This window comes from Rhipicephalus sanguineus, chromosome 5 (assembly GCF_013339695.2).
Source record: "Rhipicephalus sanguineus isolate Rsan-2018 chromosome 5, BIME_Rsan_1.4, whole genome shotgun sequence".
In the NCBI taxonomy this organism is placed as follows: Eukaryota; Metazoa; Arthropoda; class Arachnida; order Ixodida; family Ixodidae; genus Rhipicephalus; species Rhipicephalus sanguineus.
In genome coordinates, this window is record NC_051180.1 from 138,595,034 (window position 1) to 138,619,777 (window position 24,744).

Below are 24,744 nucleotides of genomic sequence, written 5' to 3' on the forward strand. Positions count from 1 at the left end.
GGCTGCACATGTCTCACATAAAACATTTTTTATTCTGCTCAACTTTCCTTTCCTCGTAGCAATTATTGTATTTTTCAATTTTTTGTGGTCGGTGCTGAGGGCCCTGAGGCGCCTTCCCGTGTATACGTTGATATGAACATTGTACCCCGTTTCCGAATCTCCCAAAACCCATAATTTGCATCCTCATTTGACCACTTTGTCCGTCATGTACTGCCGAATACCAGACTGACCTTTTGATTTCACCATTTTCTCATCCATGAAAAGGTTGTGACGCGGTTAAAAAAATAGCGCGGATGAATTGTTCGTGTGTTGCAGTAGAGAAGATGCGTGGTGAAACTTCGCGCAGTGTTCTTCTCTAGATCAGACACACTCAACAAGGCAAGCAACGCCTTGAACCTTTTCTGTGGCATCACTGATGGTGGGTGAAGGCCCTGGAAATATATGTCGTTGACACCAATAGCAATGCAGGCACGGGACTTAAATGATTCCGTGTACACCAGAAGTCTGACGAACTTGCTCATCTCCTCCTCAGTGACCTCCCTCCATGATCCGTCCTTCTGTGCATTGGCTTTTCGAAAATATGCATCCATGCATACTTATTTTTGTGGATGCATACCTCTCTGACAATTTCTGCGGTGAAAAACAACGTGAAGAAGCCGTCGCGCGGCATTCCAGAGCATTAGGTCAAGGTCCACTCTTCGCCGTCTTCGCGGAGAAAACTCCGCTGTTTCTGCAACGGACGCCAAATGCTCCCGCCTGAACGAAGTTGACACCTTGTAGATAAGAGCTGTGACTTCTGGTACGCACCGGATACGTTTACATCAACGCGCGACAGCAATAAAACATCCCAAGGGGAGAGCGAAACTTACCGGTGGATACCTGTTGATGTTGCGGGGCGGTTTGAAGCACTATCTACACTCAGACCTCGATATAACGAACATGGATATAACGAATTATCGGTTATAACGAAGTACTAAATGAAGAGTAGTCTTGTCATAGCTACAGTGCTACAAACAAACGTTTATAACGAATTTTCGGATATAACGAAGTTATTTTCGTGGCAGATGTGACTGTTATAATGAGGTTTGAGTGTATTTATTTATTTTATTTATTTATTTCAATACCCTCAGGGCCCGAGGGCATTACAGAGGGGAGTGGGTTACATTTTTAATACAACATAGTAAGAAAGAAAAAACTTGGGGGTTACATAGGTAAAATGAAGAAAACCAACAATAAACAGCGCACAGTAAAAGAACAAAAAACAGATGATTTAGAAATGCAAAGCAAAACAGGGTCTAATACAACAAGGAATCAACGCTAACGAAATAACACTCAAGCACAATCACGTGCCTATGAACCAAAGAATGCATCGTTGCAGCAATATGTGCCAATATACGCATGTACAAAAAAAAGGAAAACAAAAGGGCTACTCAACAGTGGAAATACTATAATCTTACAAAAATACCATTATGACAACAACAGGTTAGTTACAGCAGCCTTAAACTTAGGGTTATCAGTAATCTCAACGACAGATCGGGGAAGGTGATTCCAACTTGCTGACGTATGGGGGATGAATGAATTGTAAAAATGGTTGGTGTGGCACGTCGGAATGCCAACTTTATGACGATGGTCGATGCGATCAGATACGTAAGAAGAAGGGGTTATCAATTTATTCTTGAGGATCTGGTTGTCGTAATATACCTTGTGGAAAAGGCTGAGGCGAGATATTTTCCTACGTTCTGAAAGCAGAGGTAATGATAAACTTGTTTTCATGGAAGTGACGCTGGAGGTGCGATGATAGTTAAAAAGAATGAAACGAGCAGCCCGGTTCTGGATGGATTCAAGCTGATAAATGAGTGTTTCTTGACTGGGGTCCCACACAGATGCAGCACATTCTAGTTTGGAACGGACTAATGATTTATAAACAAGTAGTTTTACAGGGCTAGATAAAAGAGAGAAGTTGCGGCGTATAAAGCATTATATAAAGTTGCGGCGATTAGCATTATTGGTTACATGATCTACATGCATCTTCCAAGAAAGATCCGAAGAGATGAGTACGCCTAGATATTTGTAACAGGACACAGATTCCAGGTTAGTATTATTGAGATAAGAGGGCAGTGTTGTATTGCGACGTGAAATGCGCATGTGCTTGCATTTGTTAGTGTTTAATTCCATGTTCCACGTGTTAGTCCAGTCACGAACACGGTTTATATCAGCTTGAAGAAGACCTATGTCAGAGTCACTGTTAATAACACGGTATAAAACGCAGTCATCAGCAATCATCAGCGTCTGTATTGAAGTCTCAAGCATCAAAGTCGTCTTCCGTGTTTGTGCTACTACCATCATCCAGAGATTCCCGCTCAGATTCGTTGGAGTCCGTTGAAATTTGCCGTTTTCATGGAGCACCCGCGAGCAATGTCAGCACCATAACTGAAACAATGAGCGCTCACCTCCCCAACTTTGAAGGAGCTTTAAAAATCTCCCCGTGGCGGAAAAAAAAACCCAAAAGTGAAACTGATGAAGTACTTCCTCTTTTGCCCTTTGGAGGGAGTGAGCTGTCCAGAAGCGCCCAGAGAGCGCCAAAATTTGAGCTTGAAGTCATCGTTAGCATACCAACGATGGGAATAGGCGTGGTCACAAAAGTGTTCATCTGGCAATACAATGTTTTGGGCCTAAAACATTTTTATTCTGGCACCGAACACTCCAGCAGATTTTCTAGAATGCCACGGAACCCTTCCCCTCTCTCTGTTTTATGTGACGCGCTTTTTTTTTTCATTAAAGCATACAAAGAGTCTAGATTGGCCTAACCTATCAGCTCCGTAAATTCTGCATGTGGCTTTCATTATTGACAGTTCGGCATGTTGTCTTTAGTCTGGAAAGTCATCACTCTTGATGGGGAACTCGTGATTGTATGTACAAGCAAGCTCTTAATTACCTACTTCCTACTTAAGCCAGCGTATGGGTCATAATTAGGCTTGTGCAAATAGTAAATTTTAGGTTCGAAGCGAATTTGAAGCGAATAGTGATTTTGGTCGAATAATTTCGAATCGAATTCAAATAGTATATATCACATATTATAAAGAAAAATGAGCATATTTGTCATGACGCAACCAACCTGCACAACGTTTTTTTTAAATTGTAACAAGGCATGTGCAAATGTCATTCTTTTTGTTTCAAAGGAAGTGGAAGCAACTTTGAATAGTAGCAGGATTTGGCTTTCGGTAGAATGCAAATAATAACCTTTAAAATATGTTGCGTTTTAAAATTTACTATACTTGGAGCATATAAGCCGGTATAACAAGTTTTTAAACTTAAAAAATGATGAATCGATGTGAGGGTAATATGTTAATTTAACCTTGAAGTGAGGCTTCGCAGCAGTGCGGATTTTTTCTGGAAAGTTGTATTCACGGTATAGCACCCCTCCACTGCAGTGAAACTACCTTTACAGGTTACAAACGGACAATGCGGATTTTTTCTGGAAAGGTGTATTCACGGTATAGCACCGCTCCACTGCAGTGAAACCACATTTACAGGGGGGTTATAAGCGGACTAATATACACCTATTCGTTCATTTCGACGAAATTTTCAATAATTTAAATTCGAATCGAAGCGAATTCGAATACTGCATTATTCGTTGGAATATTCGAAGTGCTCGAATATTCGCACAAGCCTAGTCATAATATATGATAGCATCAGTTTGCCAATGGCTACCCCTAGAGGCTCTGTGCATTGTATAATGTCTTCATGGAAAGGAAGTGTTTGACGTGCAAGAGTTTATTTTATTTTTAAAAAGTCTTGCGTGTCAGTGATGCTGGTCTGGCAATGTTCTTCAACATACCGATCAAAACAATCATAATGCTTTAAGCCTAAATGTCGTAGTCCATGGCCAGCACACAGCTCTCCCGTATGAGTCTATCAAAACACTCACCATGCATTTTCATTATGGAACTAATGTAGCGCTGTTGCAAATCAGCGTGTATAGAAACTGAGTAATGCAAACACCGATGCATCATTAATATCATTTACGTGTTCTCACAATAAATATACTAATGGTTAAAATATAGCCGCGACAAATCCTCTACCCATTCTGCATAGAGTTTAATGTATTCACTGTGTCGCGTTGGCTTATTATTTGTTACGCCTCACAGTTACTGCTAGCTGTGCTCACTTTTTTGTTGCATAAGGGTTAACAGTGCCCGTGAACTTGAGTTGTTGCCAGTGCCACAATGGGCTGCAAAAAATCTTTGGCATTTTTCAGTAAATGCAGAGACCAGTCAACCAAATATTCCGACTGCGGCATGAGTGTTAAGGTGCCTTTATGAATAAGCATAAGAAATGCACAGAGACGGTGTGATGGTGGCCCCCAACAAATGTGCCAGTAACAATTTGTCAAAAGACAACATTGTGTTTTTGGATGTCACTCATCGATTTGATTCTGTTTGTAAAAAAAAAATGTGATCTTCACAAGAACTTCATCAATTCTCATCAGTTTTTAGCTTAGTGAAACTTAAATGGTTTATACCTTATAAAAAAAAATGGAGGAGTGGGAGAGAGATGTCAGTATGACATTCTTCCGCCAAGAACGAGCAGTCTTGAGCTTGAAAGAAAAGTTATACTGAAATTCTGTTTCTTTTAGCTAGGACCATCCCCAGTTGCCTTACAAAGATGGCGCTACACAATATATGACTAAAGATCCATAATTTCTTTTTAATTAGTACTACTAATTCATTTTTGAGCCAAGGTATTTCAATGAGTATGAGCACATCACGCATAAAAAGGGTGATGTAGAATTGTGCTAGCAGCAATTCTATTGCAGCATTCCTGTTGTAAATACTCACCGTAAAAGGTCCCGAAGGAGCTCGGGCATGAAATGGGCCTGTGGTTCAAATTCCAAGTCAGAGCTGTGATTTTTGCGCGTCATCATTCGAAGCAATCAACGATGCCACCTTCCTCACTGTGCCTTTCTGCAGGTTCCTGACACGTTCAAGTCGCAGCAAGGACAAGCTGGTGGACATTCTGTACAAGGTGGACAAGAACGGGGACTTCTTCACGCAGATCGACTTGTCCAAGATCACGTTTGTCTACTGCGTCGACTTCTTCAATGCCATCATGAGCTTCTATTACATGGACGACATGTACAAGAAGGCCGACGAGAAGCGGAAGCAGCTGCAGCAGCAAGCCGCCAAGCGGCAACAACAGCAGCAGCCCCAGCTGCAGGCATCCGGTGAGAGCCGTGTGACACAGACTGGGCAGTGTTACCCACTGTGATAGCTTATCGGCTCAGGTGTCGTGCTGTTTTGATTGGGAACGTGGGTTTGATTCCCGGCCGTGGCAGCCCCATTTCGACGGGGATGACATTGACGGAACAGCCGTGTACTCAGATTTAGGTACAAGTGAAAGAACCCTGGGTGATCAAAAATAATGTGGAGACCCCCGTTGCAGGGTGCCTTACAATTGTATTGTGCATTCGGAATTTAAAACACCAGAATTCATTCTAGATACAACTTGGGTATTGCCTTATTTAGGTCTAAGAAATGTAAGTTGTAGAACATAGAACAAAAAACTGACTGAATTAATTTTGACCACCTGGGGTTGTTTGTCTACCTTAGCTGCCAAGTTACCACACTGAGTAACAAACAGTCCAGGAACCATCAAAGATGATTGATGATCGTCAGTGTGAGCAGTTAGCCAAATTTAGATGCATTCGGAGCCACACTTTACAACGTACTGCAGTGTATAGTTCTTCTATTAGGCTTGTGTTCTATATATGTAGTACTGGGTGATTCATTTAAACCGAAACATATTTTAGAACAAGGATCTAGCCAGTGTGACAACTTAGTATTCATTCTTTCAACATGGCAGCCAATACAATGGCTGATCACTTTTGGCTGATGACTACGGCTAATCACTTTTTTCCTTTCGTTGCTTAAATAAAACGCAAACCACATTCATTCCATCGCAACGTGGCTAATTTGTAACATGAGGGGAAGCTTTTCAATGTCTTCGTGAGAAAAGAAAAAACACTGTGAATGTAACACAAGGCCCTATGGCAGAAAGCAGGAATTTCCAGTAAAGCACAATTTTACTGTATTTTATTGTTTTAGAGGGACGACACGCATGTATTTATTACAGTCAGGACATGTAGGTAGCGTTTGTTGTTTAATTGTGTTACACAACGCCACAAGCAGAAGGGCATTTTGTATAACTCGATATTGTTGCCGGCTGGCCTGTAATGTGCCGCTGGAATAAAGATGAGGACAACGAAGTGACGTACAGTGAAGTCATGCCATCAGTGATCGCGTCAGCCTGATGCTCTGGCATTCAGCTAGATGGCAGGTTTTCATTCAGTGCTACCGTGATATAATGTGACATTTCTGGCAGAGGGATGGTCACGAGAGGTCACAATAGCAAATAGAGCCAGTCACCAGAGCATCTGTAATGGTTGCTATATGTACTAGGGATGGGCGAATATTCGGCCGTTTCGAATATTCGAACGAATATACAGTATTCAAATTCGCTTCGATACGAATTTAGATTATTCGAAATTTTGAAGTATTCGAAATGAACGCATATATGTATACATTTGACTGCACATAACTCCCTGTAAAGGTGGTTTCACTGCAGCGTCTGCTGTGCCGTGAAACAACCCATCCAGGGGAAATCTGCACTGCCGCGAAGCCGCACTTCAAGGTTAATTGTACATATTTTTTTTTAAGTTTAAAAGCGTGTTATATGGGCTTATATGCGCTAAGTATAGTAATTTTTAAATTGTAACGTATTGCACCACTTATAACTTGCACCCTACTGCTATTCAAATCTTGCTACTATTCAAGGCTGCTTCCACTTCATTTCAAACCAAAAAAGTGACATTCACTCATACCTAGTTCCAATCCTTAAAAATATTGTGCAAGGGTCATGACAAAAATGCTCATTTTTCTTAATAGTATGCGGTAAATACTATTCGAACTATTCGATTCGAACTTATTCGACCAAATCACTATTCGCTTCGAACCTCAAATTCACTATTCGCCCATCCCTAATATGTACAAGCCAATTTGTGTGTTGTCTCCAGTGACCAAGCAGCAGCATGAAAGGGTACTTTCCTTCTCTCTCCAGTCACCGAGACAACCTCACCACCCATGCCTCCCTATCCTGTGAGGAACTACACAGTGCAGCTTGAGATGGACAAGCCGGACATCGTCCTTGTTGCCAACATTGATGATCCTCAGTCTGCATGCATTATCTTGAAGGTAAGAAACGGACCTCGCTGCTGTCGAGTTCTGTAGAATTCCGTAAAGAAGCGTTACAGTGAGTACTGATGTTGGGGACACGCTAATCGTCCTTAATGGCTCGGAAAGATGTGGCTTGGATTTCTTGGAAGGAAAGCTTCTTAGTTGAAAAACAATTTGTTCTGGTCTGGTATTCGAACCCGGTACCAATACCTTTCTGTGGTAGTAGCCAGCAGTTGCTTCGAGTTGTCTATTCTTTTGCCCTCTTGCAGTGATCTGCTAGCCTCCCAGCTAGCTCAGATTGTTGAGTGACCGCCCCGGTAAGGCGTTGGTCCCAGATCGGAGTGCCAGACCAGTAAAAAAATTTTCGTCAACAAAGCATAATTTCTTGTGAGGAATCTGCATGGATTCTCTTTTGTAGCTTCATGCTAAAAATGGAAGGATAACATTTTTTTACCAATTTACTTTAACTATGCTTGTATTCGGGCTTGCATGCATAATCAAATCATCTACTTGCAAGGATGTATATAAGGCGTGAAAGTATTGGGTTGCAGACTCAGGCTGGCAGCAAAGTTTTTCTGTTAAAGAGTTTGGTGTTGCTTCTATAGGACCAAGAATACGAAGTATTGGGAAATACGGTTTTGACAAAGCACAAAAGGAAAATCTGCATGGCATCATTTTTACATTGTAGCATACCGGCATGCAGTACATAAGCACTTCAGTGTCATATTTTATATTTGCGTTTTTCTTGAGCTGTCGGGCCTTGTAGAAACCCACAGACTTTCCCAGAGTGCCATGGAACCATTCCCCTCTCCCTTTTTTTGCAAATGTGCTGTGTTTAGAGAGCGGAGCCCTGGGGGAATGTCTTGCTTTATGTTGCTGAAGTGTCGGCATGTCTCAAAAGATGGCAGTGCAGGATTTTCCTATCCACTTCAACCAAAGTACAGTAGACTCTCAATAATTCAAACTCTCGGCTAATTCAAACAAATCTTAAATTTTTGTTTGGCCCACTATGTTTTCAATGTATTTTAAAGCCACTTGATTCAAACTGCCCCATTGCACAAATTTGGTTAATTCAAACTTTTCGCTTGTCCATGCCTGGATATATCTGCTGCCTTTATTGCTTCGAGATGAACATTCGCGTTTTTATGTCACAAACATCCACAAATAAAGCCAATTGCCTAGTTGTATATGTTGCCTGGAGTCATATTTATAAGAACTTCTGATAAGTCGAACAAAATCGTGAGGTCCCCTCGAGTTGAATTATCGAGAGCATGTACCACTGCCTGTGGCCTCCAATATTTACGGTTTTTAGTTATAGTATGTTTAATTTCAAAGGCCATTGCTGTCTTTGTGAAACTGTCGATAAATGCACACAGAAGTGCTTCTTTTTTGGGGTGTGCGAATATTCGAAATTTCGAATATTTTTTTAATAGTGTTTGCTATTCAATTCGATTCGCACTGGAATTTTACTATTCGAACTTCCCAAAAACAAGTACAGTCAATGTCCGATTGAAAGTGACCCCTTCAGATTTTTAATATGCTTCACCTCATTACACCCCGGTATTGCGGCAAAGCTGCCTTTCAAGCTCCGTTACGGTCGAACTTTGCCAAGAGACAGTCAACGTTCGTTTGGAAGTGTTCCCTAGATTTTCAATATGCTTCACCGCATCACACACCGGTATTGCAGCAAAGCTGCCTTTTAAGCTCTGCTACGGTCTCAAATGTACTAACTCAAGAAAACGCTGGTTCCAACATGGAGATGAAAGATGTGGCAGAGGTGGGGGCTCAATTTATGCTGTTTCGGACCTGAAATTCGGGCAGGTAGTCCGAAAAATCGGAAGCCGAAGCTTTTTAGCATCCAAAATTTCAGATGTTCTTATATATCGACGTCTACAAGGCAGATTTGGAACTCCGGACTTGAAGGGAGGACACCCTTGTCCGCCACATCAGTTGAGCTTCCGCAGAAGTTGAAAGAGGAGGAGAGGCTGAGGAAATGGCATCTTTGCCTATAACGTGTAAAGTGTTGTAGGCAACACTTTGGTTGCACCAAACCATCTACCTAAATACAATTCGGCCTCTACATTGCCTCATTCTTAATAAGAAACTATGAAACACCACCCTGCCAGTGCTTCATCAACCTAGCGAAAAGCACTTTCATGTTGCTATCTCATAAGAATATGCTTAGCCATCCTCTCTTTTTTTTTCTGCAATTTTGCTTCGAAGTATTTGAAAAATATTCTAGAATTATTCGAGAAATATTCTAAAAATATTCAATTCGATTCACACTCACACTTCAATATTCGAATTCACTTCACACCCAAAATTTTGCTATTCGCACAGCTCTACTTTTTTTCTAATTGTAGCGACTGAAAAAGTGATTCAAACTATGGCCCTTTGGCACATGAACAGAATGCTCTGCCGTTGTTCCAATCATTAATGGACTCTGTGCTTCATTATCTTCTTTCTCTTTTCTACCTCGCTGCATAAAAGAATCTTTAAAAAAGGAGCTAAATGTTGCTAATGTGCTGCATCCTTCTGGTCAAGCTAGTTGTGTTATAGTCAAGGAGGTTTCACTTCCTAATGTTACATTCATTCAAATGCTTAATCAGGTGTAGTGTGATTGTTCTTTGGGTGTGCCTGCATACTTTCAGGGGTCTATCCACCAGAAGTTAAGGCAGGTTGGGACAACACAGACAATGATGGTGGTCATGGACGACCTCAGGATGTTCACCTCTTACGTGGACAAATTCCAATCGGAACATGTTCGCTCTGAGGTAAGCCCCTCCTAGATCCCACACACTGTGCCTACAGTTGACGCAGTGCCTACAGTTGCACAAGCCATGACTATGCCTTTGAATTGCAAGAAGTAAAGAAAATAATTGCTTTTAAGAGAACTAATAAAAAAATCGCACCATCTCCCGCTAAAGGGGACCATGAGGCGATGCGAAGCAGCGTTTCGGCATGTCGAGCCTGCGTTTCAGAGAGGAAGTGGAGAGGGGAGAGGGGTAGGGGATAGGACGAAGGGGGAGAGAGGAGTGGAGAGGAGGAGAGAAGAGGGAAAGTGGAGAGGGTGTGTGTAGAGGGTTTGTGCATGCACAGTAAGGGTGGTCATGCCACACACCACCGGTTTGTACTCTGCCGTAAGATGCTTCGCATCTTATAACATTTAGGACTTAAGACAAATTTCTTAAGATGGAGAAATGGTCATCTAGCTAGGGTAGCATAAAGCTAGTATGTACTTTGGGAATAGCTTCGTGCTACTCTACTTTTCACCAAAAGTGCAGTTTTGGTTCTTATGCTATTGTACTGTGCAGGAACTTTGTTGCAAACTACTTTGAAATTTATGGACGTTCAATCAAACTCCCGTATTCGCTTCAATAGTCAGCAGAAATAGGCTGTAAATGGCACTCTCAGTGGAGGTAAGGAGCCTGACATTCACTGTCCGCTAAGGGCCTTGAAGGCAAGACGCTGTGCTGATTAGTCAAAATAAGAGCCACCATTGGGGACAGATGTGTTCTTGATGGTTATGTTTTAATTACCAGGTTAACGTTAATTTCAAGATCAAAATAATCCCATAGAAATAGGTGGCCATTGTCAAGGTCATATTAACCCAAAAATTAGTCGCATTAGCATAGGTCTACCGTAGTATATCATGGTTCAGATGCAGTTTTGAATTTTTCACGTCTTCTACTGAAGAACACAACTGAACTCAACCAACTGCCTAGGCCTTTTGGTTAGAGTTGTCATTTGACCAAGCCAGTAGTGAATCATATTTTTATTGCTTTTGTTTGTAGCTGTTCTATCATTTGATGATAGTGCAACTATTATTGCAGATCGTTTTTGCTGCTGATGCCACTGAACGTATTACAACTGAAGAATATAAATTGATCAGCACTGACGGTATTCAGAGGAAAGGACTCATTGTAAGAATTAACGTCAAGATACAGTAGAACATGGTTAATTCAAGCTTTGATTGTGCAAAAGCCAATTCAAATTTGAAGCTCAAGATTGCAGGTTCATTTTGATGGGACGGACATGCAAAAACACTTGTGGTACTTCAGATTTAGGCGCACAAGAACCTCAGGTTGGCAATGTGCCTATAATCGCACCCTTGTTTCGAATGAACCCCTGGACGAAACAAATGTTTGTTTAAACTGCTCTGTGGCTCTGACACTGTGGATCTCGACGACTAACATCTCGTTTTGTTTTTTTCGTCCAAGATATTGAAGCCGACAGAGATCAGCCTGAACAGCACTTTCACCGTTGAAAATGGCCAGCACATGGAGATCAACTTCTCACCAATAGAGATTCACGTGACACCTGGGGCAGTCGAGATTCTGTCCAAGAGTTTGGGCTCTCTCAGCGCTCCTAGTGTGAGTTTTTCATTCCTTTAAAGTGTACTTTTGCATCTGTGTATAAATTGTCACATATTTACTGATTTGCTCTGTTTTGTATGTAGTTTACCGCTCTAATTAGAGTCCTTCCTTATACCCGTTAGCTTCTTTTTTCAGTCTTGTACAAAATGTTCACTTATGGTAACTACCAGTAGAACCAGAGCAGGAATTGACTTCAATCAACTGAGAGAACAGGCACCTGTGAGGAAGGCACATTGTATAGTCACGTAGTTCTGACGGTCAGGTTGGTAATGATTGAATGCTTTCTTAGGTGAACCACAGAACAAAACACTCACAGCATTATGATAGGAGCGAGTGCAGTCATCAGTCTAGAATCTGATCTATGGATCTAATGGGTTGTCTTTTTATACACGAGTCATGGTACATTCCAGCTTAGTCGCTGATGCTTGCATGTGTTCCAGAATGTGCTCCACTGTTTGCATCGGGCATGTAATCTAACTAGAACAAGTGAGAACATTTGAGGAGGTTCCAATACATCCAGGCGGAATTTGTGCCAAGCGATTTGTCCGACGTAGCAGTTTGCCAAGCGATTTGTCCGACGTAGCAGTTTCCACAAAAAGGAAAATCTTGTTCTATATCATTTGGCTTGCTCACTACACTTATTATATTCTGTGTGTAAAAATGCATCTGCCCTCTCGTTTTTTATTAGGATGTGTTTCTCCAAAAAAAAAAAAAAAAAGTCAGTTTCGCCGCAAGGGCGAAGCAATGAATGCGACAGCAAGAAATTGGAATGTCACACGAACGAGAAGCAGCTCGATACTCGCAGTGCGCTGCTGAAGCACAAAGAAGGATGCCCGCAAAAAAACGCACAGGCATGCACAGGGCAAGCGTGAACTAAGAACTGTCGCAGTTGTTACGTCTTTGTGCTTGAGCAACACGCTGCAAGTGTCAACAATGGAGGATCAGATGCTCTTAGATATTTTTTTCTTTTAAACTGCGGCGCGTGGAGTGACCCCCTGCGTTTCCTGTCACACGGGGTCATCTGATGCAAGGTGTGCGCGGTGTTCTTTGTTTTGTTTTTTCCTTCCACATCATGAGTGGGTACAGAAAAGGGCCACTTTGTCGTGCGCGTCTCAAAGGCAGTTTTCGAATTGAAAGAAAATTAGGAGCGTGGCATCTGCAAGTGTCGACAATGGAGAATCTGACGCTCTTAGATATTTCTTTTTCTTTTAAACTGTGGCGCGTGGAGTGACCCCCTGAGTCTCCTGCCACACGGGGGCATCTGATGTAAGGTGTGCCCGGTATTTTTTTTTTTTCTCCCACATCACGAGTGGGTACTGAAAAGGGCCACTTTGTCATGTGCGTCTCAAGGGCAGTTGTCAAAATGAATGAAAATTAGTAGCGTTGCGTGATAAAAAACACTCAAGCTCTTCCGAGATTTGCTTACCACCAGCGGTAAATGGTGTATATAAATAGCTCGCCGTTATTTTGCCGGCGCACGCATGGGGCATGGTTGAGTTGTCTAACGCAGCGGGCTGGGGAGCGAGGGGTCTATGCTTCGAATCCCCGGTCGGGTGCTTCGGATTTTTTTTTTTCTGCTTTGTTTTTCTTTGTGCCTTTTTAATATATATATATGTATATATATACATACATACATACATACATACATACATACATACATACATACATACATACATACATACATACATATACGTATCCAGGACATGACGGCGACGGCAGAGATCAGCCGAGAGTGTCCATATAATTGCTATCATAATAAAATACAAAAGTTTGTGTATGGAGAAAAAAAGCTTGTACATTGCATTGCTGCTTTGGTTTGTTAAAAACGTGACCTAATTTTCAGCCCAGTTCACGACCTAAAGCTGGAAATTCAAATATCATTCTACTAGGCCGTACAAACCGGCTGTGTTTTTTGCCCTAGCATGGGTTAATCTGATTGCTGGTTAACTTAAGAAGTGTGCTTGTCTCACAAATTAAAGACACTATACTCGGCGGCAACTTATCTTGACAGTGGAGCGAAGGCTACGGAGGCGGGGCTTCCGCACATTCGTGTTGCTCCGCAAGTAGTACGGCAGCTTGCGGCTGATTTCGGTTTTGCTCACTCGCATCGTTAACGCGTTTAGAAAATTATATACACGAAAAATGTGAATGGGAGAAGCATTTTGATTGTACAGTGTACATTTTAGTGTCATATTATGGGTATATTTTTCTTGGAGAACTCAACACCTACTACATCACGAACGCATGTTCATTTTGGAAAATGGGCGTGCTGAAATGGAAGGCATTCTTGCAAAGTGAACAATAACTGTATTTTACCTACGATTTCCCGCAACTGTTTGAGTCTCATAATAAATAAATCAGCATTTATTTCGGCAAGACAAATGAAAAAATTATCAGTAAACTTAAGCACTATTTTTTTGCCGCGGTAGCAGGCATGCGCTTCGGTTCTGTAGCTTCCACAGTGCTGTCAAGAAAAGTTGTCGCCGAGTTTAGACACAGTTAAACTGAATACAGTTTAACATGGATGCACTGAACCTTAACGGGAACCACTAAAAAGTATGGTGTGTGTTGCTAAGGAGAGCAATAGATCTTGGGTTGTGCGCTTCACTGCACAGCCGTTCTTTCCACTATTAGTATGCTTGAGCGCTTCACACATCTAATGTGCGGTGAAGCTTAATAAAGCAAATACGTTAGTGTGGCGCGTAGATCCCTCGCTGCTCGAGCCACCCATATTTTGAGACGCGCACGTTCATTTTTTTTTTCTTCTCCACAGCATGTAATTCTCTTCTGATTCAATGCCTTGTTTGAGAGCACCTGCCACAATAGAGCTTTTTCGTTTGCTCTACATGTCCTGTGATGCAACAAGTCATCGTACTGTTAGAGAAGGGGCAACTACGGGGGGTAGCACACTGCAGCATTCGAAAGTGGCATGGTGTTAGACATTTTAGGTACACACTCCGTACAGTGCTGTACTTTCACGGGCCATTATCAAGGTAATGTTGCAACTGCGCATATAGACACTAATTTTTATAGTACCAGGCTTTACAGCATCTGGAATCACATGTATATGCGTCTCTAGTACAGACAAGTAAAGAGAGGATGGTGCTTAGTCGGTTGTCTATTGTTGTGCACAGGCTGAGCAGAAGGCTGATCACGAAGTTGAGCCCGACAACAGCGAAGTGTGGAACCCGATGAGCCTGGACAAAACGAAGCTGTGGTTCCTGGAAGGGCCAACTGTGCCGATGGCTGTGGAAGCCATGGAGACCATGGAAACGGTGCCCGCCTCGCAAGATTCCCAGCCACCTCGGAAGGACGAGCAGGTAAGTTGGCACCACGGAAATGCGGCCAGAGCTACACCCTAGAGGGTGTAACTTTTACACCCTTTAAGGTGTAATGGTTTAGACCCTTTAAGAGCAGTATTCTGTGTTGTGTTGCATGTAGCATCGTGTATTTGTTTGTGCACAGGCTCTTGTGACTGCCAAGTCCCTCGTGATAACTCTGGAACAAGGTGCTGAAAACCGCACGGTTCCCATGCTGCTGTGGAAGGCAAGCCTAGAAGCTGAAGTCTTGGACTGGTCTGGGGAGGTAACTAGCACCATCCTAGGCACTACTTACCCTTTTGCCAATATTTATATTAAAACATTTTTCACATATATTTGAAATACCTAAAAGATTTCTGTAACATGGTATGCAAACCTACTCATAATGCTAGGGAAAAGCCAAAGCAACTTGTGTGGTACCAAAAGGTGTCCTCTTATGCGTCATGAAATAATTTGAGCTTCGCCCATAGTTTTATAATTCTTAAGTTTTTCGCCCATAGGTTAATAATTCCTAAGCTTAAGGCAAATAATACTACATGTATTGAGTTCATTAATTTGGGGCCCACACTCTTCAAGCACTCGTAAATGGAATGAATAGGTTTAGAATGCCCGTATAACTTCTTTCTTTCACTTTTAGTTCCCACAAAGAAAAATGTCTGCTTTGTATGCCAGCATCTCTGCTGCTGAGATTGTGACGTTTTCTTTTACGAAGGAGGATTTATGACAAATTTGGCAAGTCACATGTGCATAAAACTGCAGAAAGGTCAGCGCTACTATGTTTGAAAAATTTAAACCTGACTTTGTTCTGACGACCAGAAAACTTGCAGATTGATACACGTGTGCAAGCTCCACACTTGTAGCAGCTTAGGCTTCGTTGCCATGAAACACTCTCATGAGAGCAGCTGTCGCAAAATACTGTTGTGAACAGCTGAAGCTGTTTCTGCACCAGGAAGCATAGAATTTAACTTGTGAGACTTTTGCCTGTTTTCTTCACTATCTTGAAATCCTCACTGCTTTTAGCGTATGTATTGTGAAAAGCCAATGCAGTCGCTATTGGCCAGTCTTCTTTAACCCCTTAACTGCTTTGGACGAGCAGAGCTCGTCCTGCCAAAACTGTCCCCAAACTGCTTTGGACGAGCAGAGCTCGTCCGAGCGGAATAGGTACTCCCCTCTAGCGTTCAGGACAAGAGGCGCTCTTCTGCAGCTTAGATTGCGTGTAATCCACCAGATGGCAGCATTTACTTGGCAATTTTTTTTTCTCCTGCGGAAAGAGCGCGTTTTTGTATGAAAAGATGGCTTGCGTTGGCGGTCACCCATGCATAACTGGCTCGTCAACACGAAAAAGAGGCTTTTCATTTTCATCATCTTCTTTGAGTGATGATCATTCGGATACAGATGTTAATCTTGTGTCCGGAAGTGGAGACAGCGAAGGCGGTGAATTGAGCATCTCCTCCGGTGATGATGAAAACAGATCGCGAGTGCTCGCCAGTGGATCCTGCTTGATGCAGACAATCCTCCTGTGAAGCCTCCTCGCTTTCCATTCTTGGCCATTCCAGGCAAGACTTTCAACTTGTCATTGCCAGATGACCTATGGAATATATTCAGCAGTTTCTTCAAATGTGCTTCGTTTGCTCTCGGAAGCGAGGAGAAAACGGGAAAAAATTGAGAAAGGAAACTCGATTTTGGTGCAGGAGCTGCAACAGGCCCCCTTGCGTTATTCCGTGTTTTGATTTGACTAAGTATGTCGTACAAATATTTGTTTCAACATCGACAAGCTGCTTTTTAGTACAATCAGATTCGAAATCAGCAATAAAAAAAATAGGCACTTTTGGTTGGGAAACTTTCAAAAAAATAAAGCACTTAAGGGGTTAAACATTGTGACTGAAGCATGTGTGCTGACATTCCTGAATGTTTCGTAATATTTATGAATTTAAGCTTGTTCTATGATCTTATGGACGTTTTAGATGTTGCAAAAAATAAATTTTCACGCAAAATTTCACTCGCCTTCCAAACTGCCATTGAATGTCATAGTTTGGTGATGGTATGCTGGAAAGGTACTTGCTTCAAGCAAGTTTATGCATGCATGCAAAAGTGGCAGCAGCAAGGTCACTGTGATTGTGTTGCTTGCCACACTTTGCTGCTCCAAGTTTGCTGCTGCTTGTTTGGAGTTTCTAAAGCTGGATTATTAATAGTTAGGTTACTTTATGTACCCCGTAAAAAGTGTGGGCCCAGATCGAGCTTTAGAAGGAGTGTGTGTGCTTCCTTTGTTTCCTCTCTGTGTTGTATCCACGGAACTTTTGCAACTTTAAAGTTTGCAGGTTGGTAAGTAGGCGAAGCTGTCTCAGTCGGGACCAGAAATGGTCTCGTGACTGGTGGTAGGGCCATCTTCTGCATGTTGAGAAATCATATGTGGTCGAAATTTATCCAGAGCCTGTAGAGGGCGCGCGTGCCAAGCCGGATATGAGGCGTCCTCTAGGATGTAGATAAAGAGGGTGTGTTGTGAATAAACTGGGGTCACTTCTGCTGGGGACTTGAAGCGTGCGTATTGATACCGCGCCCCTCGGGCTTCGGCCTGCATCCTCGGCCGCCTCGGCTCGAACCCGCCCACCACAGAGCCCTCTACAGCAAAGGGTGTCCCTGATAGTCCAAGTATTGCTTTCATATCTAAATCAACCAACCAACCAACCAATCAATCAATCAATTAATCTGATGTTCCACTCTTAGGCATTCTACTTCATTTGTGCCATAAACTTGTCCTAAAATTTTGAACATGTCCCTGGTACTAGGTTGGTACACACCTTCATATACATATTTATAAAAACAGGATTTCTGTTGACCTTGGTTGACGGCTTATTGCAGCACATGTTACGTCTATTTGTTCACTACTACAGTTTAGGATTTAAGTAATGGCATTAGAGCATTGTAAGACAGTTGTCCTTGGCAATGCTGTGATGCTGTAAATATTGCATTTATGCAGATGTCAGTTCGCGGTTTCTTGGGCTCTGTGGTCTTCTACTACAATGAGAAGCTTGCTGTGTGGGAGCCTCTGGTGGAGCCCATTGAAGTTCCTGGCGGTCGCAAGGTCTGGGAGATTGCACTTAAGGTGTGTGCTTAGATTTTTTGCTTTTTTTTTTTGTAAAATCTACGTTTTCATCATGTTAATCTCATGCTTCAGTAATGGGATGCGATTCTTAAAGTATTCATAACGGCATTATTAAAATGTATCCTGGGGACAGTGCAGCTGAGTGCTCGTAAAAGTAATGAATGAATTTTGATTCTTGGAGCTGTCATTTATTTGGCGGAGGCTAGGCTGAAAAGAACTACAGATACAGTTTCTTCAGCTGAAACATACCATAATGGTCTTGCTAGTACCTTGGTACTAGTTACGTTTCACCAAACACGCAAGCTTGCTTGCAGCAATCCATGTTTCTTACAGCTTGATTTTATGAGATTGAATGACTGCAGGAACTCCTGAGGACTAGATCATACTGCGTTTGCAGTTTTGTGCACAAGTTTCGTAGAATGTTGTAATGATTTTGTAGGCTTTCGGGTTAGGCTAAAGAAGCAGTCTGCATGGGTGTGTATACTTAGCGTTTGGACTACATGCTGGAACCCACTGTCACAGGTCGACAAGCACATAGCCGATGACAGCGCACATGATGCAGCCAACCTGCCGCCAATGTTCTCAATTGAGCTGCTCGTTGAGGACACCCTGGAGGTGACCATTTCTCAAACTACACTGCAAGTGCTCAAGGATCTCGGGGAGGTAAGCATTACCGGCTACTATCAATCGGCAGTGGATTCATACAAGTACGGCAGTGGCCACAGATATCTCTGCAAACTTTTTTGTTGCAAGCACTGGAATTCTGGGAGCAAAATACGGAAAAGTAAGCAAGATTGTCAGTTAAGACATTGGAAAGAAAAAAGTTTGAGAGTGGCAAAGCAAAATGCAAAACCATTTGAGTATAGTACTTTCATTAGGTGCACAGTATAAAATCTCATGCTACCGAAACTAATCTGAAGCCCTCCATTATCGCAGCCCTCACAGTGAAGCTTCAGGACGTTAAATTTTTTGTTGCAAATGGCAGAACCAATTTGCTTCACAAAAGTATTTTTCAGCAGCGATAAATTATAAAATAAATAATAAAAAATAAGGAAGAGACCTAAGCATATATAATTGCTGTACACTCGCACAGTTTTTTTGTTGCTTTCGAAGAATCGTTTACACATAAGCAATGGGTGGAATGTGGTCGTTAGAATCCTCTTTTTCTCTTCTAACAGGCGTTCAGTGCTGCCCTAGTCAAAACACCCGTGGAGCACAAACGTTTGGATGCACCTTACGTGGTCAAGAACTACCTGGGGATTGTTGTCCACGTTATTCTTGAGGGAACACCGTTCCGTGTAAGCAGCTGGGCGGGGCAAATTGGGAGGTTTTCTCGCAAGTTCATGCTTGAGTTGATAAAAATTAACACGTAGGTTGCTGCTCCCAACGTTGATGACGACATTGATGAGGTCATCCTGGAGCCCGATGCCATGGTGCAACTGACCTTCAAGGAGACCTCTGAGAACAAGGGGGGCAGGTTCACAGGTACCCTGGTCGAGCTTAGCCAACAGAACGTCACAGAGGCCCACTTTGCCATCCAGGTAATTGTTACAATAATAAAGTGGCAAGTTTGGCTTGTTGGTGCTTGTTCATTTCTTGAAAAAAAAAAAATTGCCGCAGCTTGCATTAAGTTGTGCAAGGCTCAGTCACAGCAGAGCTGGTGGCCACCTAACTGGCCTTGGCTTGGCTAGGCTTTTACCGTCTCACCTGTCTCTTTGCCACCCCTTGCTATACTATACTATACATGGCTTGCTCTTGACAAGAAATATTTTCGACCAAGAATTTCTCTTTCTCTTTTTTCTCTCTCTCTACTCGTTCTTTCGCCCATCAGAGTTATTGCACCCCATGCCGTAAAAATTTGCGCACGTGCTCTGGGAGCGAAGCAGAAGAGTGTGCGTGCTGGTTCATGATGATGATAATTTTCTATCTATGACACACAGCCAACCTCGAGCATATAATGGCTCTGCTGTAACAAACAGTGTACAAAGAAAACGAAGACAACAAAATGAAGGCTGTGTGAGCACTATCTCTCTTTACAGAATGTTTCACCTTCTCTTCTGGAATCTCACTACGCCTCTTGTGGTTGTACACCCAGATTTTCAAATAGTACTACGATTCTGTTTAATTTAAGCATTATGGCCAGCTCACACGAGATGTTTCAAAAGCTTTCTACATTAGCAAGTCTAGCGATTCTTGTGTTAGCCAACCCTCAGTGATATTGCACAAGTTTTTTTTTTTATTGATGAACACATGACTTAACATTTCTGCAGAAGTTGACTTCCCTTGACATGCACGGTTTGTGCTTATAAGTTCATGTTTCCTTCGAATAAACTTTCAGCTGTGAGTGCAGTGCTGTGTGACTTCCCTTTCTTTCTCTTGTCTTTATTTTCTTCGTGCGTTTTTTTTTTTCAGAAAATTGTTACAGTAATTTTTGGTATCCGTTGTAACCAGCTTTCATTTCTATCTCGGCTTTACCAACTCTTGTGTGGGTACAAGATGGTACTGAGTGGAAATAAGTATGGAGCAAAATTGTGCTTTCGTATTTTGGTGTGCTTTTCTACAGAAACTAAAGCAGTGTAATTTATAACACCTAATGCTCATGTGCATTTGACACATAAAAGCTGTGTTTCAACCGCTAAAGTCACCTAAGCTTCTTACTCGACCTTATCTGAGCTTTTTTGTTTGTTGATGCAGTTAAAAGAAACTGGTGTGTCAGCGGTACGGAAAGTATGCGTGACCTATGCGGACAAGCGATACTTCAGGCTGCCCATCAAGACGTATCCCGGTGATGACTGGGCATTCATCGTGGACACCACATCTCACTACGGCTCGAAGCTTGTCATGATTTACTCAGTCTGCAAGGTACCCTTTGTAATCTTGCTTCATCTGCTGCTTTCTAAAGGGATAGATAACACTACATTTTTTTTTGCTGATTTCTATGCTTATGCTTTTTGTTGTTCAATATTCTATGGCTTAGCAGCTAATGGGTTTGAGTAGTGTTTGCCTTGTTCGATTTGTGTGTTTTAAATAATGGTCTCCCTTACGGAAATTGTGCAGAATATTTAGGAAGCTTTTACTTATACACTGTAAACGCTGAAAAGTTAAACTCTTACGCTTATCCAAAGTGCCTGAGACAGGTTGTTGAGCAGTTCGGAATTTCAGAGATTGGATCACACAGAGCAAAAATGCATGTGCACTGGTTCCTGTGCCTACTTTGACAGTGCACTGCTTGTTTCGCGCAGGTCGTAAACCACCTGTCTGTCCCAATAGAAGTTTACTACTTGGTTGAAGGTGAAAAAATCTCCGAGGTGTTCCTCTGCGGCGTCATAGAACCGCACAAAGTCCTCCATCTGCCTGTGCGGGCACTCTACACCAAGACCAACGAGCTGTTCTTCAAGCCAGTCGGAGAAAAGTAAGCCCGGCAAAGAAGTGGCTATGGCTGTAACTTTTATTGTTGCTAGAGTTTACTCACTCAATTCCACAAAGGTACAGTCGCGTCCGATATGAGTTGCGAAACATTGTCTGTGCTCAAAGTGGCGCAAACATTACAAAGCAGTGCTGAGATAGTAGAAATTACTGAAGTAGACGCTGCTTCAGTGATTGGTATTCTCTAAACCAATTTAACGTTTGCCAGGTTAACCGTTCAGGCTTGGGGCCCCTTCTACCATGGCCACTGTGTTGCAACTCGTATTGAGCGGGACTGTACATGCTTTTGGAAGTGTTAACAAGATGCTATAGGAGTGATCTCCGCACACTTGTGTGGCATAGCAATTTGTGTGCTCGTCAGGTAAGACTCAAAGACCCCTACTAAGTAAGTAATCCATGTGACAGAGTAAACATGTACATTTTCTTCCATTTTGAAATGGAACATATTATTATTACTGGTTGACAACAGTTTACCTGTAGGTGGTGTATGCATTGCCCCCCCCCCCCCCGCCCCCCTAGCGACAGCTTCACCAGAGCGCAGATACTGATCTCAAAGGCCATGCATTCATTTGCTGCAAGAGTGGCTTGGCCGGCATGTTTTGTGCATCGCGTATTGTATAAGTATGGCATGGTATCATATTTTCATACTATCAGAACCAAACCAGTTCTACATTAACAGTACTGTCATTTCACTTATGAAAGCTGTGTTTTTGGTCAAAGTGATGCCGTTATTGATTAATGATAGACATATTGAAGAACGGATCTCATATGGCAGTATTAATGCCATCAAGGGACGCATATGCAGGTTCAAGGCCAATTGCCTGCTTGTAAGCTCACATGTAACGTAACACCTGCGGTTGTAACAATGTGTGTCTGCCACCTTGTCTGTGGTTGACACGGATTGATAATCCTTGGGCATATGTCCTACACATGCACAAACTTCAAAGGGACTGTCAAAGGCACTAATTTTTTCTTTTTCTTTTTTTTTATTTAGGTACAGGATGTCCGTGGAGCCATTCATTTGGAAGCCCAGCGGCATTGACCATGCACACAACATTGTTCTTCAGTGCCCATCAAAGACGGAAAAGAACAAGTTCTTTTACATAAATGTAAGGCGGCGTAAAGTGGCAGGAACGACTTAAAGAGCACAAGTGTGATCTTACATAACTTCACTGATCAAAGCACGAGAATGACGAACGGAGATGAACGTTAAGAACTACACTTTCACCTGAAGTTTAGTGGGAAAAAAAGAATGAAAAGCTGAAGTACATAAAAATAAAATAACAAAAAATCTATCATCTTTGTGGAAAGAATAGATTGAATTAGGGCCCTTTGTAACATGCTTCCCACAGTGCATTCACCGCAAGTACAAATCTAAAGATCCCTTTTAATTATTGGGTAAAGTCTCCAACTAGGTGTCTATCTATCAGTCTTGAATGCATATTATGGTATGTATTTGCTGAACTGCTACTGGCCATTTTCTGTGTTGATTGGCATTTTTTTTATTTATTATTTGCATGTCTTTAGGTGTGTGGAAAGGTGGAGCCTGTCAAGTTTGACGAAAGCATTGGCAAGACTTCGACCATGCCATTGTACAGCATTGAGCTCCAACCAACGGTGCTGGTGCGAAACTTGCTTTCCTGCAGTCTTTACGTCAAACTGGAGGTAAGAGTTTTTCTACAATTCTGGTAACCTCACTAGCCATTCATAAAGTTACCTGGATGCATCAACAGGGTTTGCTTTTTTTAACCTCACGCGGCTGCCTTTAGTTTCATTTCCTAAACGTCCAAAAAACGAAAACATGTATCGTCCTAAAACCCCCTTTGACTTGACTTAACATTGCACATTGTATTTGTCCGCTTTAAAAGTTAGTTTGGAAACGTTTACGTGAAATATTCAGGTTAAATATGAAGGCAGATGCACGCGGAAATGTATCAAAGAGTTGAGTTGAGTTCTCGCCATCTTTTTATGAATATTTATGCTAATTTGACATAAGTTACTTGTGTTCTGTTTTAAAAGACGACAAAAAGAAGCTGTAGTTAGTTTTCAATGCCGTTAAATGGCATGAAATTTAAGATTAAAAAAAAAAAAGGCTAAGTCAGGAAGATAGAAGCTTGTCATGAAAAATTCATAAACACTGGGTGTGCTGGAGGTGGCACCCCCTGTTTACGAACTTTTTTATGAAATTTAAGATGCAGCACAAGCATCTTGCCATGGGATGTGGCATCTTCATCAGAGTTTGTTTATGCAATTGACCTGCTATGGTAGCTCAGCAGGTAAGGGGCCATGCTGCTAAGCACAAGGAGTCAAGGTTCAATTCCAGCCTATGGCAGCAACTTTTTGATGGTGAAATGCAAGATCACCCGTTTGGATTTAAGTACACGTTAAAAAAAGGAGTAGGTAGGCAAAGTTCATCCAGAGTCCCCCCCACTACGCATGCCTTATAATGATATTGTGGTTTCGCATGTAAAACAGCAGAATTCCATTTTTGTTTATGCAGTGAAAAGGAATTTTTATTATGTAAAACATGAGGAGATAGCCAAGTTATCCACGTCCATAAGAATCCTCCCTCTCGCATAATCTAGGATACTTAAACAAGAAAACGGTTTTTGTCACTAAAGTCGATCCCATTTGTAATGATATTGGTTTTAGCAATACATGAGATTTTACAATGAGCAGCCACTGCACCTTTGCAAGTCTTCTACGGTGAAATAAGCCACTTGACATGTGACAGATGACATGTGTTCCCATGCTGCATTATCAGTTCTACCATTAATATCTGGCCCCTGTGTGGTTCCCATGTTCAGAGCCTCCCACTCAAGGCTTTTATGTCAGCTAGTCTTTTGTGGAATGGGTATCGAACTGCGTTGCCTTTCGTGTTTTGGATTTTGATGTAGCTATAATCTACTGTTGCCATTAATGATCAGCTGCAGTTTCACTCTTGCAGTGTTCCACATTTACAGCGAGCTACATTTCGACTCGTAACTTGCTCATTTTTCCTCATTGGCGTTAACCAGGAGGTGCAATTTGTTGCTTGAAAGCACAAACAAAAACTGTGCCGTTTTATCGGCATTGTATATTTTCGTTATGAGGAGAACACTTGCAGGGTCAGGGCACAGTGCAGCATTCGATACATTGAATACGGCGTTGGACGGGAGTTCAATACATGCATGGTGCAGCACCACACTTTAAGACAGTATTTTCACAGGGATATTATGACTGTTCAATACAGACAATAATTTGATGTGTCCCTGTTTTAGATGCATGCAGTCAACTGCCGATTTTTT

The 24,744-nt window shown here is 42.1% G+C and overlaps 1 protein-coding gene across 1 annotated transcript in view; it reads left to right on the forward strand.

Moving 5' to 3' along the window:
* Window positions 1–24,744, forward strand: part of LOC119394273 (intermembrane lipid transfer protein Vps13) — a 191,352-nt gene that overhangs the window by 78,895 nt on the left and 87,713 nt on the right. The window contains 14 exon segments of the mRNA XM_037661555.2: window positions 4,971–5,224; window positions 7,117–7,250; window positions 9,884–10,006; window positions 11,453–11,605; window positions 14,743–14,928; window positions 15,074–15,193; window positions 17,906–18,031; window positions 18,554–18,694; window positions 19,210–19,329; window positions 19,405–19,572; window positions 20,726–20,893; window positions 21,274–21,443; window positions 22,452–22,566; window positions 22,985–23,122. Coding sequence (XP_037517483.2) covers window positions 4,971–5,224; window positions 7,117–7,250; window positions 9,884–10,006; window positions 11,453–11,605; window positions 14,743–14,928; window positions 15,074–15,193; window positions 17,906–18,031; window positions 18,554–18,694; window positions 19,210–19,329; window positions 19,405–19,572; window positions 20,726–20,893; window positions 21,274–21,443; window positions 22,452–22,566; window positions 22,985–23,122 — 2,116 coding nt within the window.